Consider the following 18,453-nt stretch of genomic DNA (forward strand, 5'->3'; position numbering starts at 1 on the left):
CGACCGCCCTAGCCGTTAGGCCAACTTTAAGTCATCCTACTCCCTTTATGCTTTTAATGAATGGCCTTCGGTGAAAGACGCAAACTTAAACTCCAATGTATTCTAGTTTAGGAACAGAAGTGGGGGGAAGGGGATACCACCATAGAAGATCCAGAAAGCAATATTACCTTTTGAAATCTCTAAGTAATTTGTGCCTCCAAGCTACGTGAACCTGCTCCTGGGCAAAACTGCTGTCAGTCAGTGGGTAATAGCTACAATAAAAGCATGGAATGGGCTGAGGCAGGATACTGCACAATGTTAGTGTAGGAAAGTGCCCTTTCTTTCTTGGTCACCCCCCACTTTTTGCCTGGAATTTGATGTGATTTCAACTGGAAACGCACTGGATTCCTAATAACCAGGTGCACATTGCCACACCTCTTTCCCGAAAACTAAGCAAGTATACCCCAATTTGCAACACCTTCGGGCCGCAGTGTAAGTCCAAATAAGTGCTATCCCTGTTACCTAGGGCAAGAAGGCTAAAGAGGATCCTTAAGGGCTGCAGCATGAATTGTGCCATTTTAAATGACCCCTCACAGGCTGCTTGTCTTGGTGCAGACAAAAGTGAAAACACAACATGGCACATATCCCTGTGTTTCATGTCCACAACACTACATGCAGTTTGTCTCCCCTCTTCCCCCCCCCCCCCCCCATCCCCTCCCAAACAGACTATACAACCCTAAGGCAGAGTGCACTCTACTACAATTGAAGACATATCTGCATGAGCCGATATGCCCCTGTGCTGGTCAGCTCTTTTGCTTCCAGTACAAGTGACCGGGGAGCCATTTTAGCTACATGCGCTAGACATTGGTGAAAACGAGTTCCCCAACCACATGATGGCTTCACTGAAAATAGGGATGTTTGGTATCAAACATCTAGTTTTTTTTTTATAAACCTTAGACTTGCCCCTGAAAACCTAGCCTGCCAGCAGAGACCAGTTTCTGACTCCAGGGCCTTTGCTACCATATTGGCCTGAAATCAAGCCTGCTCGTGCAGAGGGTGCTTACAGCCCCGCCCACAGGATGACCTGCAGATTAGCATTCAAAGGCAGGGAAGCTTCAAAGAGCCCACCAGGGCCGGACTGGGAACCAAAACCGGCCCTGGCAAAGTGCTCGGCCGCCCCCCCCCCCGGGGGGTTGTGGGTGCCGCCGAGGTCTTTGTCAGGGCCGGTTTCGGACGATTTTTTTACAGGCCCAATTTTGCTGCTAAAACGACCCTGTAGCAAAAACAGCCCCAAACCGGCCCCCACCCGTGCGGCGCAACGGGGGATTGTCCAGCCCTGGAGCCCACCACTTTTGGTATGCAAATCTAGCTTCCCTCAGTAGGCCTAAGGTGGGCTACCTGAAATGAAGGCAACTTTTCAGAGTTAGCCATTTTGGTGATGGCAAACTAAGAAACTCTGGGCCAGGGTTCTGCCCATTCCCCACAGGAAGTGGCCATATAGTGGGTGTAGTGACCCCAGGGGATAGTAGCCCATTGTCATCTACCCCAACATTCAGTATTTAAGGGGAGCCCCGGTTACCAGAAAATCAGACCCTGATGACCTACGCAGAAGACACTGAAGAGCCATGAAAGCAGAAGACTGAAGAAGAGCAATTAATTGGGCACCAGGTCTGCTGCCTGTCTGCTGTTCCCCATCAAAATTGCGCCAAATACATCTCGTCCTGCAGCTGTTGTGCCTCCAAAGCCTGGGGGGATGGCCTACCTTCAATAAAGCCCAAGAAGAACTGTGAGGACTCTGGAACGACAAAAACCCCATGCCATAAATCACCACTGCACCCGAGCCCATGTCCATGCGGGCCAACAGTGTCCATGTGGTTCCCAAGCCCTCAAGAGACCTAGTCCACTTTGGGTTCCCCCCTGGTGAACTCCCTACTCGCTTGCAGCCTCTGTTTGCAGGCCTCTTTAACCGCAAGTGCTCCCAGATGAAAAAACCTGACAATATCAAAGACCCTCTGCACCCGGCACCCCAGCCCACGGAGAAGAGGACTACCCGTGTCCACATGTCCCCTAGCAGCGCAAGACTTGAACCCTCCTGTTGGTTCAACCCTACTGGTGTCTCCCAGTCAAAACCTGCAATCTCTTTTCATGAAGATCGTTCCCAATTGGCTAACATTGGGCACCCGATGCTGTATTGCCCCACTGCACTTGGCCGCCTTAGTGCCGCTGAAGGCGATCTGCTGGTGCTGCCTTGGACCTTGCCCGGTGCTCACCTTTAGTCCTGGAGATTGGTCTCGTAAGTCACTCTACTGTACCTGAATGCCATACTTGTGTTTCCTCCCCTAGGATAACAATATAGCTTCTGAAAAATGTACGAAGTGTTGACTTTTTAAAACGCAAAGTATTTCTCTTCTAAAACGTACTTACCTGATCGTATTGATTTTGGTGCCTAAACATATATAAAGATACATTTTATTTTTATAAAGAGTAGTGGATCCCCTCATTGAGTCGTGTGCATCACTTATTGACAATTGTGTGTTTTTGCAGATGTCTAACACTCCTCTCTGATGAGACTAAGAATGCTTGACCACACTACCCGGTAGAAGAGAACCTTGGGATTGCTAGAGCTCATAGGGGAACCCCTGGACTCTTTGCATGATATACCTCATGTTAGTATATCATATAAAAAGCCAGCTTTTTACAGTTCACATTAACTGATGGAGATTTATGCTCAAAGAGTTCATTGTAATCATGGCGACGTTTTTGGTTAGGAAATCCCTGTGGCAGTGCATTATCTCTCTTTCAAGTCTTTATTCAAACACTGTTGCATTCTAAATCTTTTCCTACAAGATAACCTAGTTATGCTGATGTCATGAGGTGTGTGCAGTTGTTGCAGAGGCTTACCAGGATCTGAGCAATCTGAAGAACTGTTTTTAATTGTGTGTTTTTACTATTTAATCATGCTTAGTTTGGCTTCCATGTGTAAAGAAGAGGAGGATGTGTAATCAGCAATGTGGATTTGTTAGATTATTTACGAATACAATGTTATTATAAATGATTTGGTTGGGGTATTTATTTAGATAAAGTACAATGAACTATAGACAAGATTTTATCATCAATAGTTGTGACAGAATTGACTATTACGATTATAGAACCTAACTAACAATTGGAAAGCTCAACAGTATTTTATTGTACAAGAATTATACTCCAGAACATTTACCAAGAATATATATTGTTTTGCTGAGAATGCTCTTAGTGCTGAGAAAGCGATTTGGTAATTTGAGAACAATACTCTTGTTTCATTAACATTTATATATTTTCTCGGACTCCTGTTTTTAGAGTCAAGTAAATTAAACTCAGTCCGCTTACTTTTTAAACTTTCAAATTTGAACGAACAATTCAAATTATAAATATCAATTAAAAGGATACGCTATTCTGAAATGGGTTTCAGAGGTAAATTAAGTGGCACCATAGAGTGGATAACTATTACACTCCATTATGTTAAGGAACAACAATCACTATGAAAAGAAAATATTTAAATTTGTGATTCAATTTTGTCAACTTGGACCTTAAGCTTCTTTAGAGTAATCAGCAGTTTTCATTAGTTAATTATCACAGTGTACATAATAAACAAATGCTGCCAAAGAGCCTCTGGAAGTAGCTGAAGTGTCTGCTGTTATAATAATGAAATGCACAAAATGTGAAGGATTATTTATTTGTACCTCCTTAGAGCAGTGCAGCAGGGTGTTGTGGTTCATTGGATTGGCTGACTTTTCAAGAGTGTAATTACTTTGGTTAATGAAAGAAAATGCTGCATGCATACAAAGGGAGCAGAAGGGTATTTGTTGTCAACATTTAAAGTGAGTTGATGCAAGCTAGGAGTGGTACATCTCTTACCTACACATCTACCATTAAAGCCCCTGTAAAAAAGTTGCTTTTTACTGTTAATGTTACCTGGAGAAAAGATGTCCTTGGTGAGCAGTATCTTAGCAGCTTTGAGAAAATAATGTTTTTTCAAATTTTTTTTATTCTTTGATTTATATCTAATCTTCTAAGAGTGGCACAATGAGTCTGACGGATTAGTATTTTCGTGATACGGTTTAATTGAAGTTTCTTTTTCCACCAATCAGGGTCTCTTCATTTTCTTCTTCCACTGTGTATTCAACAAAGAGGTTCGGAAGCATCTGAAGAATGCATTAACAGGAAAGAAGCCATTTGCAGATGATAGTACCACGACAAGAGCTACATTACTAACCGTAAGATAACACTATGCGGTGTTATATACCAAACTCAAACACTTTATATAGGAATTCTGCCCATTCTTTCACCCCATAATAGATTCACAACGCATAGCTACTGCAACACCGTTTTCCATAAAGCTAGTTTTAGTAGATGATTGTGCATAGTTTATGATTAATTACTTCTTTGGGCAATGTTTGGTTATAGTGCACACTGACACATATTTCAGTCACTAAGTTGTGCTTCCAGTAAAACATAATTAGCCTTTAAAGCTGCACACGTTCCATCTGCTGTATTAAGTGTACATGCATTGACATTTCTTTTTTTAACTGCACCTGTTATGTGATTTGTCACTTTACTTTAATTGCTGATTCCATAACAAGGACTCAGTAAGCAATTTGTTTAGCAATAAATCAGTCAAAGCCCATACACACATTTAGGCAAAATACATATTAACACAAAACTGTGCACGGTATATTCTGAGAACTGTACCTTGATAAGAATCCCAATTAATCTAACACTGATAAGAAACAAAGATTTTGTGTAGGATCTTTTTTTGTGTAAGTGAGGGAGCTCTTTTAAAGTGTGTTTTCGTTAATTCATCTAGTACGTTACAAAAGACAACGTTTCTCCTCCTTTAACACATTCTTATAATTTATCTGTTCTGGTAACGTCAAAATTAGGTAAATAAACAACTCACTCACTGGACTTGAACCCAAATTTTAGAAAATGTGTAAGATGCCTTGTTCTTACTTATGATCTATAATGGCTGTAGTGACTTGGATCAATCCAACATGTTTGTGTGAAGTTTTTAAAATAAAAATGGTAGATCAACCTAAATAATGTACGTTTTAGAAAGCGGCTAAAATTAATTACGTTTTAGAAAGCGGCCAAGCAAATTCATACCAAATTACAGTATGATACATTTTAGAAACTGAAAGCAAGCTAAAGCAAAATCCCTTAGTCATAGGTATGTTCTACTTCTGTGATAGTCTGACATCAATTTAAATCAGGACCAGTCATGGGCTCCTGGAAACATGAATGCATAGTCTAATCAGGCTAATATTTAGAACTGCTACCAGGCACAAGGTTGAAATTGTACCTATTGCAAAGAAGGTAACTGGATCCCTGTGTCCAAGTTGGAAAGTAAAAGACCCTCATAATTGGGGTGCAGTGGACATGGATGACAATTCAACAATATGCCAGGGGTTGCAGAAGTAACATCACACGCCTTGTCGCCTCAAAGACATCACAAGAAGTGACATCATAGGACCTTCGAACCTGAATCCTAGGGGGTGATGCCATATAACCTTCATTCTGATCACAGCACAATATGCCCAAAGTCTAGTGAAGACCTAACCGAAAAAAATATTGCTGAATGTGAGATGCATAAAAAGAGATTAACAAATAATAGGGGTCAATCCACCTGTATTAATTCATATCGGACTTGCATTGATTATGAACTACATTATTGAATTGATCTACTCCTTATCATTGTTAATACGTTTTAATGTTGTTGTTGTAAAAGCTTTTATTCGACACTTGGTCATAAAGCCAACACACGCATATAATACATGCAAACAACATGTTCATAATTAAAAATTTGATTGCAATTGACAAAACATTCATATATACAAAAGTGCAATAAGTGCAAACCCTACGTTTTAATTTATGTCCACTTGTAAGGAACGTGAAATGGGCCACCGGGGGCAAGTCCATGAGTAGTAGATACTACCTCTGGCGACCTCTAAATTACGTCCATGTCAGCTAGCCATGGACGTGCACCTGCTACTTTAATGATAGCTATGCCCCTGACTATGCATACATCCAAAGCAAGTCTCAAGATGTCAAACCTTTGCATGCTCTTATTCATAACATTTTTGAATATCTTTTAGTGTAGGCCCCTACTTGTCTTCACTTCCAACTAATTTCTGGTTGCAGGTTGTGTTTTTAGATTATTGCAGTGTGAGGTTTTTGATGCAGCTTAAGAACGAGAATAATTAACTCTAGTAGTGTGGCGGATGCTCCTATTCAGTAGGTTTTTTTTGCCTTCAAAGTAACTGTTTGCTAACCCCCGCTCTGCCAGACTCATTTTGTCTTTGAGCTGCGAGAACTATGGCTGAATCCATACCATGTTTGTAATAAGCGTCCTACTTTAAGCCAGCACATCGATTCCCTTGATGTGCTCCCTTTTAATGATTAAATACAGGTTTCTAAAAAAATATTTAGCAGTTTTATCAAAGGAAGTGGTTGGTGGACCTATAATATCAGAGTTACAGCTGCTCGTTATGGCGAGTCCCTCCATAAAACTGGTACATTGCTTGAAATGAAATGGCAAAATCCACAGATATTGCAATTACACAATTTTTGATGTTGTCCCTATCCTAAAAGGACCAATGCATCCTTGATCCTGTCCACATTCCGGTTGTCATGTGTCTTTTCATAAATACACATTTATGCTTTTGTTTAACTCTGCTTTGTTTTTTCAGCGTTCCTTAAACTGTAACAACACGTACATTGATGAGCCAAATCTGTACCGGACAAACATCGGCGAGTCCACCGTCTCCCTTGAAAGCACCGTCAGGTCAGCCAAGAGCCACAGTAGCTACCTTGCTTATGTCTTCAGGTAATCAGGTGGTGGAAGCTTGGCTTTGCGGTGTATTTAATTCACTTGCTGTGCTTTCTGCGAATAGTCTGCTCTTTAACCCCTGCTCCTGATTCAACCAATATGCTTGGAACATGGCTGACATTTGTTGCATGGAATCTTTTGCATGTTCATGTCTGTGTTTCATTTGAAATTTGCATGTGCCCCTAATCTTGGTGACAGTTGCCCTTTCGGTTAACTGTTCTTAAATGTTGTCTCCTATGATTTACCTTTTCGTTTTGTGACATAACCTCTTTTGCCTCACGAAGAAGGGAGATCGGTCCCCCACCTGACAACAGAAAGATGAGAGGCATAGTGACTTAGACAGGTGTGCTTTTCCTTCTTCTAGGGATGAAGCTGCTCAGAAATTGAGTATCTCTTCCAGCCAAGCCCGTGCCGGACACACCGAAGGCGACTCTTCCATATTCCACAGGAAGTCAGGTAGCCGTGCTGGTAAAGGTGCGTATTTGTTGCTGCGTGTATTTTTTTTGTTGATTTGCTACCACAAGCTGTGATCGTCTGCACTTGGAATAGACCGCACACCGTTGAGCTTTTCATTATCTAAAGCCATGATTCTTAACCTTTTAACTGCCCTGGACCCCACAGAGTAGTTTCTGGAGTATGGGGACCCCCACTGAGTCCCTATTGGAAGCTTGGGACTCCCAGCCTAAGCAATTTCTATGATTTGAACCTCAAAACAGTACACAAAAATACAAAAACATGTAAACAACAAACAAATGGACACATATTGGAATATTTAATTTAAGTAAAATTTGGAAAGCTTTTCACATTTTCAATTTTGCTTCGTTATTTATTTATAGCTTATCAATTGTACTTATTATTTTTATTATTATTTAAGTTTGCAAAACATCTGCAGACCCCCTGAAAAGGACTCTCGGATCCTTAGGGGTCCATGGTCACAGGTTAGGAACCACTGAGCTACAGTAAGGGGACTTTGAAGCAGGGGGAAGGTGCCAGGAATTCCTGATAGGAGCCAGCAATGGCTCAGGCATGTTGTGAGTTAGGAAAATACTTACCTTTTCCATACGCTGCTTTGATTTGGATAGATCTGTCAATACCTGTGCTGCAAGGGGTTTCTTAGCATTATAGAAGACAAACACATTACAGTCACTTCAGAGAGCTTCTGGGGGGATAGTGGGAGTGCCGGAGACTTGTCATTCGTCACCTTTATGCCACTGAAGCAGAAACCAGTGATTTATTTACAGGACTTTGCCACCTGCATCGAGTTTACTTTCCAATGTGCTGATAGACAAACTGAAGATAAATATATTTCTATCTTAAGCGGAGTATTGTAAATTTGCTAAAATCGAGAGCGTACAAAAATGTACAGATGCTAAAAGAAAGTCAGGGTTGACAGAAGCCACATTCTATTGCAGATGAACTTGCAAAAGAAGTGTACTTATTTTGCTCTTTTGCAGAAACGAGCGTACCACACAAGGAGCTGCTGATATTGGCGTAAACTTGTTTCTGTGTTTCTGAATGATGCCTATTAAGGATGTTTAACTATCAAACATTAAAACAAAATACAGTGAAAAATTTCGAGAGCTATGCATACATTTTGAAATCTATACTCTCCAACTGCTGACAAACCTGTAGCTCCCAGCAAGCTTCTAATAAAAAAATGTGTGGTGCTAATCCTTCCTGCGGGGTAGCTGGCTCCCACTCCTTATCCCAAGATTGTGCCTGAACTCGACATGTATTGGCAGAGGTTCTGTTGTCTCTTCAAATTCCTGATGCTTTTCATGCAGGTCCCTTCAGGGTGGGATAAGCTCCTAATGAGCTTCCATTACCCTTTTCTTTTTTGCTTGTCGCGTCACCAGGTAGATGGGTTTACAGTGTGCTAACGTCCGATTCTTATTTTCATCCTTCTGTCTGCAGGGCGAGATTCGGATTCTGATAGCGAGCTGTCGGTCGACGAACACAGTAGCTCTTACGCCTCGTCCCATTCGTCGGACAGCGAAGACGAAGGGGCAAGCAGAAAGAAAAAGTGGAACCATACAACTCCCAAAAATAACGAACGGGGCCCTGTCCACAGCACGCCCAAAGGTACAGTTCTTTTTTTGTTTACTATTGGCTGAGCTCCAAACCCTCGCCTTAGCCTTTATACTGTGATTACCTGTGTGTGGCAATGGACCAATCCACAGAAGAGGTGTGGCGCCGCGGCCAGGGCGACTGACGCTGGAATCTGGGGACCACGGTTCGATCCCCGGCTCCGGCGGCAGGTTAGCCCAGCACCATGTGACTCTGGGCAATAGCTCGCTTAATCTTCCCGACGGCCCCCAGCGCCTAGAGACCCTTACGGGTGATTGTGCGCTTTACAAATGTGGACTTTACTTTAATAAGAGTACGACAGGAGTATTACTTTATGTATTGCAAAATACCTATGTGTATTGGGCCTAAAACGTCAAACTACCTATTAGTGAAAGTGCATAGAGGATACAGGCCTTTCTATTTCTACTAATTGCTTATGACAATTCTCTTAATATTCACTTTTTTATTTTATTTTAGAAGTTTTGAGGCCAATTCACAAAAGAATGTGAGACGACCTTAAAGGGTACTACAGGGGTACTAATTTAGACCCTAAATCTTTTGCCAATGATTATCCTATCTAACTATCCGTATGGCGTTAGAAAAAGTTGTGATTTAAAGTTTTTGCATTGTAGCTGGCCAGTGTGTTTCATATACTATTGATAATAAAACTCCTACTTCGATCACAGCATGACTAAAAAGCCAAACAATTGTCTTCTAGAGTCCTCGATTATAAATGTGTAAAATGTACAGTCATTTCAATTAATTTAGACTTTTAGTGAGTCTAAGCTGTACTATGCATTCACTGGATTAAATGTATGCACCACTAACCCATGTTCATTATTGTGTGTTTGCGATGAAGTAGAATCCCCCCGTACTGTTCACCTATCCATTTTGAACATAATAAACAGGGGGAGTGTTTAGAGAATTTCTTAGCAAGATGGAATCTTTATGAGTCTGGGTGCGGGGATGGGGGGTTAGATTACCTACATTTAAGGGAACAGACAATGGCTCTATTATTGATTATATTTTTATCTCGTGTTTTTTAGAGAAGGTTTTAATGTATAAAACTGTGATATCTGTCTTCAGTGATCACAATCCTGTCTCCCTGGATATAGTAACTACTGGTTTTCTAAGGCGTAAACATGGTCCCAGTTTTAGTACACAAGCACTTAAACTCAAAGATCAGGGACGTAGATTAAAATGGGATAATATCATCCCTGAACCTTTTGTACAAGAGGTACTTGCTGATGCCGAGGATGAAGTTGGTGTGTGCCTATCTAGTGAGGCTGAAAATAGGGAAGTGATATCTGCCTTTGGTAGCATTTGTAGTAAGATTAATCACCGTCTGTCTATTGCTTCTAAACCTAAGTCAGTGCCCATTAGAAGATGGTTTGATCATAAATGTTCAAAAACACATTCTGCACTACTAAATGCTCTAAAGGCTGTACCAAAAGATCGCCTACTTATCACTTCTTGCAGAGCTCAGTACAAGAAAGCCATAGTAGACAGAAAAAAAAGAGATTACAGATGAAGCCTGGATCCAGCTCCTAGATCCAGCAATATTGAAAAACAGTGGAAAATTCTGGAAGGTCGTCAACCAACCTCTTTTTACAGGGGAGGAGAATTCCCCCCTTGAAACAAACATAACTGATGAAGGTTGGATTAAACACTTTAGTGACATATATTCCAGATGTATCAACGGAGATCCTGGGGCTCGGGAGGATGATTTTAAAACTAGTGGGACCCATCTGCACTTTGAGACATCGGAAGTTTTACATGCAATAGATTGTACAATAAAGAAAAAGGCCCCAGGACCCGATGGGGTACCTGCGGATGCCTTTAAATGCTTCCCTAATTTCTGGTCTAGAATACTTTGCAGGGTTTTTAATGCATTAAGCCATGATAACATACCTAAATCATGGAAAACATCTATAATTATCCCTGTGTTCAAAAAAGGGAATAGGCAGGACCCTGCATGTTACAGACCAATCTCATTGATTGACTCTTCAGTTAAGATCCTAGGAAGAGTCATTTTAGCGAAACTAAATGAATGGGTTACCGAAAATAGCATCCTTACAAATGTGCAATATGGGTTTAGACCTAAAAGAAGCACCCAGGATCAATGCCTTAATCTCCACTTGTTGATTGAAAAATACACCAGGGCCAAGGAGGGGTCCATGTACCTTGGGTTCATGGACCTCTCATCCGCCTTTGACCTGGTCAATAGATCAAAGCTCTGGGTAAAATTGCTGGAAATGGGTCTGGATAGGACCATAGTTAACCTCTTGGCTGATTTGCATTCGGGTTTAACTGCTAAAATTAGAGTCACCACGAGAGGTAGGTGCACTGACGCCTTTGCTTCTGAAAGAGGTGTTAGACAGGGGTGCATTTTGGCACCCCTGTTGTTCACTCTATATGTAAACGCTTTGGAGCCGGCTCTTAGGGATGTGACCCCTGATATTCCGCGTGCAGGGGAGCAGGGAATTCCTGTTCTCCTCTACGCGGATGACGCGGTCCTCCTTGCGCGCACTGGGGTGGGCCTCCAGCGCCTCTTGGATGCCTTTGAAATTTTCATGAACTCACTAGATTTGAAAATTAACACGAAGACATCTCAAATTATGCTCATGGGAAGGGTAGCAAGAATAAACTGTCATAAGACCGTTCATTGTGGGCAGGAGAAGCTTGCCCGAGTAACTACCTTCCCTTACCTGGGAATCACATTCGACGAGAAGGGTAATTGGGGTCCCCAGGTTAAGAACAGAGCGACTGCCCTAGCAAGAACTTCTGCAGCCCTTCAGGGGTTCTCCAAAAAACTCGGGGCTAGGCCAATCTTAGCTATATTGAAAATCTATAAGGCCAAATGCATCTCGGTGGCAACCTATGGAAGTTCTATTTGGGGATACAGGGGGCTGGATCCCATACAAATGATGGAAAACAAATTTTTTAGATCCCTCCTTGGTGTTCCACAATCAACTTCGTCCTACTCTGTTCATATGGAATTAGGGGAAGGCTACATCATTGATTTGATAAAAACAGCACCTCTTGTAGCATGGCTGAGGTTGTGGCTTAATAATGAAATCCCCTTAAACCATATTATTTTGAAAGATTGTTTGTGTTTGGACAAAGCCAATAACATTAAGTGGTTGACTTACATCAAGGAAAGTTTTTCCAGGCTGGGGAGGCCAGAGCTTTATTCTGAGATAAATTCTATAACATTTGAAGATATCGCACTCACAAAATGCGTGATGAAAGAGCTCTTATCCCTTGAGAGAGAAGAGTGCGAGTTAAATAAAGCTAGTGTCAGGGCTAGTCCAATGTTATTTATACCCAAAGGCCCAGAAAACTATTTGAATGTGGTGACTCACCCTTATCACAGGTTTATTTTAACTCGTTTCCGTTTGAACGTGATTCATTTTAATCTTGGTTTTTATCCTGTTTGGAGCACTCCAGAAAAGGCGTTACCATGTTCTTGTGACCACTTCTCCGAACAAAACACTGTGCACTTTGTAATGTTTTGTAGTCACTACACTGATGCTAGGAGAAAGTTTATAGTGCCAATTCTTAAGAAGGAGGGCTTTATTCAAGTCAAACCTGCCCTCATTTTTTTACAGCTCTTACAGACACCCAGGATTATGTTTTATGTGGCTAGTTTCCTGGTGAGTGCCATTAGGAGCAGGAACTCTAGATTTAAAAATGTGGCTACTCCTTCATCCAATACAGTCTATGTACCATAATAAGGCACTTTGTTACCACATCATGGTTTACCATTAGGGCACTTCTGGTCCTTGTTATGTTCGCCCTGCTGGAGTTTTCCTTTTAAGTGGCTGTATTCAGTTTTTAGCACTTTCGCACTTTATAATCCACTGATATGAATTTTAATATGTTGTGCGGATCTTATTTTTATTGTATTTTAACTGTTTTTATGCATGAATCTTTTGTATATGTGTCTTGTGCAATCTGTATTTTGCCATTGTCTTTATATGATATTAAGTTATCGCAATAAAGTATTTTGACTGACACTAACCTAGAGAAAGCATCCTTGTGCCACCAGTTTAACATGGATGCTAACGTTGTCTAACTGTGTTTTGGATGGTCTAAATTGTCTTATAAGAATTCCTCATATCAAAAGATTCTTTGGAAGACAGTGGTGTGTGTTGCTGTAAGGATGCATGGATTGGCATTGAACGGGAAATAGCAAAAAATATAATTGCATCGTATTACTCAGCACTTTAACCCATTGTGTTGTCTGTATTGTGAATCTTAACCGTTGAACTTCATTGAAAGTAATATTGTGCGTTTGACTTTGGTGTGGGGAGGAAGGACTTTGCTGAAAGTGGTTGTGGATTCAGTCTCCCACATGTACGTCTCTCCACTTCATGCCTACCCGCACTAACTGGCTCCGGTGTTCACATCAACTAGCCCTCTGTAGCTATGTTGGTTAATGGGCAAAGCAAAAATATGTGGGCTTGTACGTTTCAAAATTTGAGTTTTTAGTTGTATTTCCACATGTTCTATTTATTCGCATTTCTGTAATTTGAGTGTTACTTTCACAATATTTTTTTTGTATGTGATGTACTTATGATACTTTGAGTTCCACAGGGTTTCGAAGCCTGCTATAATTTTTTTGAAACCACCTTTCACAGATCATAAAGCCTCCTTAATTTCCTTGTAGGCTCGCCATTGGCCCTCACGCCTACTTCCCTCTTCATGCAACTGATGTCAGGGACAGGAAAGTTCTATTGCAGCCTGTCCTTCAGTAGAAGTCCTTCTCTGTCACAGCCCCTCTGATCACTACTTCCTTTGACAGGCATGGATCATTCTCAGCACAAGTGACAGTCCCTGTCCTATCGCAGTCACAGTCTCAACAACTGCCCATACCATGCTTTAGAAGAGCGGGAGGAGAGGATCTAGTTCCTTCACAGAACTGGAAGAGTCCATTGCAATTCCTGGTCCACAGTTACATGGCGCAGGCATAAATTCCTATATTTCCATCTTGCAGCCACATTACAGCCAGTCCTACACTGCATTACTTTGTGTTGCCTGAAACAGCCATTTAGAAGTAAGCCTGAAAAGTGAGTTTCAAAGATTAGGGGTGAGATGGCAGTTAGCATGTAGAGAGAAAGTTGATATAGAAAGGTGTGAAACAATTCGCAATGTACAAAAAAGACCAAAGATCTGGTATGAAATAATGCACAAGGGACGACCAACGATCTAGAGCACAAACAAAAGAGTTTTTTTTCCGTCAGTTCCTGAAAGTAGTTTTGGGTTTGACTCTGTAGTTCATGTTGGTTCTCCCTTTTCAGCTCCAATTGACGCTGTACCCAATCATGTCAAACCATACTGGCCAGGCGAGGGCTTATCAGCCAGCGACAGCGAAGACCCTGGTGGGAAGCGGAAGCTGAAAGTGGAGACCAAGGTTAATGTTGAACTTCATGCCGACAACAAGGGCAATCACTGCAGCGAAGCACCAACAGACAAGGAGAATGAAGGACAGCAGAAGGAAAACAAACCTGCATCAAACCAAAACAACCAGCAGCCGGAACAAAGAAAAGGTAAGAAAGGAAACAAATCATTCCTGGTACTGCTTACAGATTCTGTTGACTTAACTGCCAAAATATGTATGGTAAACAAATTGGGGGAATTAGCATTGTTGCCATAACTACGTGCTTAATTACAAACATTCACAAGCAAAACATGGTTGTTGTGTTTTTTCAATCTTTCTGTTCTTTGTCCTTGCAAATTTGAACTGTGCGCTGTAAAAATTGACAACCTTGTCCACTCTGCAACACCAAAGGCGTTAACTTGCAAGGAGGCATCTCAAGACATTGCCCGAAGTCCTTTTGAGAAACCAACAAGCACACCTTGGACAAATATACAGCAGACTTGGGCAGAGGTGATAAGGACATGCCCTGTCTCCAGTAGCTGGTTTTAATATAGGAGATGAGCTGTGTACTGTTTAAATGAAAGGAATAACATGATGGGTGGGTGGCCTGCCTTAAGTTTGTTTCTAAGAAAACACACACTGCTTTCCTGACGCATTACGTTGCTTCTTAAGTAATTTGTTAAACCCGCCGTCCTAGGTTTAAATAATTTCTAAAATCAATCACTCTTGAAATTCAAGGAAGGTCATTACAAACAGGTAAGCACGTATCTGAGATTGTAATGTAGCCCTTGTAGACAAACATGTCTTCCAAAGTCTTTAGGCATTCCTCCATCCCTGTGTTGTTAGATATTCAGCCAACGAGGTTGAAGGAGATCATGTAGTCAGCCTGGCAATGTCCTCTTCATGGCATCCAATAAGCAGTAATTTTGAACACCTACAACTACCAATTTTATTAGTCAGTCAAGCATAATGCCGAGGCAAATTACAGTACAATTAGGTAATATTATATTACTCACTGCTCGGGTTCTAAAGCCTCTGTTGAAAGCATTAACCCCTGTTAATTGCCCCTTTCTGTAGTTGTGGGCCCAAAGGAAAGGAAAAGGCACATAGAGAAATTGAGAGCAATTAACAGGGGTTAATGCCTGACAGCATGCTAATAAGACTATTAACCTTTGTCCCCATGTCCGCTTCTTGCCCTTAAGTCACACTCCCACCAACAGTTAGAATGCAAGCTAACATGTCGGCAGTCTAATCAGTCGGATTTTGTAGGTAAATCTCAACTTCCATACAGGGGGCTAATTTATGCTAAGATCATTCTTCACACTGCCGAGGCATTGTATAAATCAGGACAATCATTTAAAGACCAAAAACAAAAAAAAGAAATTAAGATTCAGATCACTGAATGTTTGGTACTAAGAACCTTCTGTGCCTCCATACTTGCTAGATGCATTGACCATTTGCAAATTGGTTAGCAAAAGTAACTGAACAGGTTTAAACCAGTCTAATAGGACAACTAATGCAAACAGCAATGCCCTGCAATCATTATCTTCAGTATTTGTTGATATCTAGTTAGAAAATGCTCAATTTAAACAAAACAAATGGATTGAGATTAAGACCTAGTGCAGACCTAGCATAGTGTGTGCTGAGGAGCCCTGTGGGAATGAGGAAAGATTTTCAGCACTACAGACAAATCTGTTTCCAAACAATACATACATTTTGTTGACTGGAGACTTCCAGGAATCCAGTGCACCCATTCAAGAGCTGCATTTCAATCCAGCAACATGAGGCAGCTCTCAGCCCATGGTTCCATTTTTGAGAGGGGGATACAGTGAAGCATTGCAGCCATGACCCTTATATTTTTAAAGAGCTTTAGAATGTTGATGGTTTGCAGAAATGCAGTGCTTTCTGAAGTTTCTCGCTACATCAACTTACGAGATCCTGTGCTAGCAAAGCCAAAATCTTTGGCCTTGGTAATCTGGTGGGATGGCTATTTTTTATTTTGTATTACAAGTCTATGCCCAAAAAATTAAATAAGGAAACCTGTTGCAGAAAGAACTTGGCAGTTGTAGACTTGGAATAAAATGTTTGCCAGCGTGTCTCATGTTTTCAGGAAACTTCACAATAAAATTATGCGCGCACACACAAACATATAAAAATTCATACACCCATATAAAGAGGGTCTTTGGTCAGCCTTCCTATGGTCTGTTCAATATCATTCACATATTTCTTGCAAGGCATGAAATAATGGGTCCACTCACTTCAGCCATTTGCTCTTTTTACTCTGCTTTCATTTCATGTTTTTTAAATGTCTTTTTGTGATGGGTCTTTTTTTATTTTCTATGTTGGAACGATATACATGCCACCTTTAAAGGGTAGTATGTTAAATATTTATTACCTTTATACTTTAGTGCATTTTGAATGTGTTTAAAAAAATATATATATACCAGGATTACCAATGCCAGACTTGTTGGTTTTGCCACTGCTTGTTCTATAAATGCATTCACTGAACAGGACCATTGTTCACTTGTTTTAAGCGCAATTGTGAAGACATTGCATTCCTTACATGTGATACAACATGAACACATCTGATGGCAAACTAACATTTGATTTACTCGCTTCTGTTTTCCCAGGTATTTTAAAGAACAAAGTCACCTACCCTCCCCCTCTAACAGACAAAAACATGAAGAATCGTTTAAGGGAAAAACTGTTGGACTACAACCATACAACGATCTCGTCGCGAGCTTCCTCGCCGGGCTCCAACGATGGTTATCACTCTCCGGCAAACACCGGCATCATCATCAAAAATACACGCCAGGAGCAACCTTCAGAGCAACTCAACGGCATGGCTCTGAATGTCCGGAAAGGCCTCATAAATGCAGAAACATCGGACTCCGAGTAAGTGCATCTGAGAATACTGTTGACTAGAAATGGTCAAATTTAGAAATATTGATGAGGCTTGACAAAACCATCCTGACTTTCTGATTGCCTGTGTGAGTGGGGTGAAGTTTTTGGGTTTCTGCTCTGTCAAACGGCACACTAACTCCTAACAAGTCTTTTTAACTAATGGCTGTCATTCAACTATGTTGACCTCCACTGTGCATATTGTGAAGAACCCTTTCAGTGATTGGCTGCCTGGCTCTCACGTGTACAGAGAAAGACTAGATGTGTGCTGCACTTTTTTTTAACAATTTAGTTATGAAATGATTGAGCTAACTTTGCACTTTTAAGATAAAATGATTTGTCACTGTGAATTGGTTAAGGATCACATTCAAATCTACGAATATTGTCCCAGGCCAAGATTAATCAAGGAGCTGGTTAAACATTACATAAAGCCATGCTTGAAAAGACCCTCACCCACACATTTGCCCAATCGTGGCAGTAAATGAGTTTCCCAGTAAATATTGAAGGAGTGATACACCCCACGGCTGAGCAAACCTGAGAGAGATTTGGTGGCCTCAGCTCAGCTTTGCATTAGAGGATTGCTTTATCTCCCATGGTTATATAGGACTCTAAGGCAACTTTAGCATAGGCCTCATCAGATTAGTGTGAAGCAAGTAGAGAAAAAGATTAACCAAATTCCAGTTTTACTTCCCAGGCATGTGGGAGAAGGGCGTAACTTGATTAGTGACCACAATTTTTAGAGAAGTGCTGGGAGGTTAATAAGTAATGCCAGTTCACAGGCGTGCTAACATAAAGCTACTTCCGAAAATATATACTTGTAATATATTCTCATTTTCCGAGACAGCCCTCGCAAATGTTCAGTCGGGTTATGGCAAACCCTCTGAAACAAAGTGTCCCAAAATGAGTTTGAGCTGTTAAAAGGCGTGTTTCTTCAAAACAAATAGTTAATGAAATTGAGATTCAGATTGCAGTCGTTTCGAATGTAAATTTACACTCATGATTTCCTTAGAGAGAAACGATGGTATGCCCAAGGCAACTGGAATTATGCTGCAGGGTTGACTAAATGATGCAGCAAGAAAAGGCAAATCAAGCAGCACATTTTTTAATGGTATTACTTAATTATTGTGTCATTTTTACGCATGGCAATACTGTGTGGGCCAAGATTTCACGTCATATACAATTTAAAAAACAAACTGAGAAAGAGGACCAGTCCATGTTTGCGAAGAGCCTTCCACTGTGTGTGAACATATCTCACAAC

The 18,453-nt window shown here is 41.1% G+C and overlaps 1 protein-coding gene across 3 annotated transcripts in view; it reads left to right on the forward strand.

The window, feature by feature from the left end:
• Nucleotides 1-18,453, forward strand: part of CELSR1 (cadherin EGF LAG seven-pass G-type receptor 1) — a 543,153-nt gene that overhangs the window by 510,823 nt on the left and 13,877 nt on the right. For 2 of the 3 annotated variants that reach the window (XM_078679766.1, XM_078679759.1), the window contains exons 29-34: nt 4,107-4,232; nt 6,705-6,841; nt 7,209-7,318; nt 8,759-8,926; nt 14,215-14,463; nt 16,925-17,189. In XM_078679766.1, the coding sequence (XP_078535892.1) occupies nt 4,107-4,232; nt 6,705-6,841; nt 7,209-7,318; nt 8,759-8,926; nt 14,215-14,463; nt 16,925-17,189 (1,055 nt within the window). The remainder of the gene's footprint in view (nt 1-4,106; nt 4,233-6,704; nt 6,842-7,208; nt 7,319-8,758; nt 8,927-14,214; nt 14,464-16,924; nt 17,190-18,453) is intronic. The other variant, XM_078679776.1, reaches the window with a different exon arrangement.

This window comes from Lissotriton helveticus, chromosome 1_1, assembly GCF_964261635.1.
Source record: "Lissotriton helveticus chromosome 1_1, aLisHel1.1, whole genome shotgun sequence".
NCBI classification, from domain to species: Eukaryota; Metazoa; Chordata; class Amphibia; order Caudata; family Salamandridae; genus Lissotriton; species Lissotriton helveticus.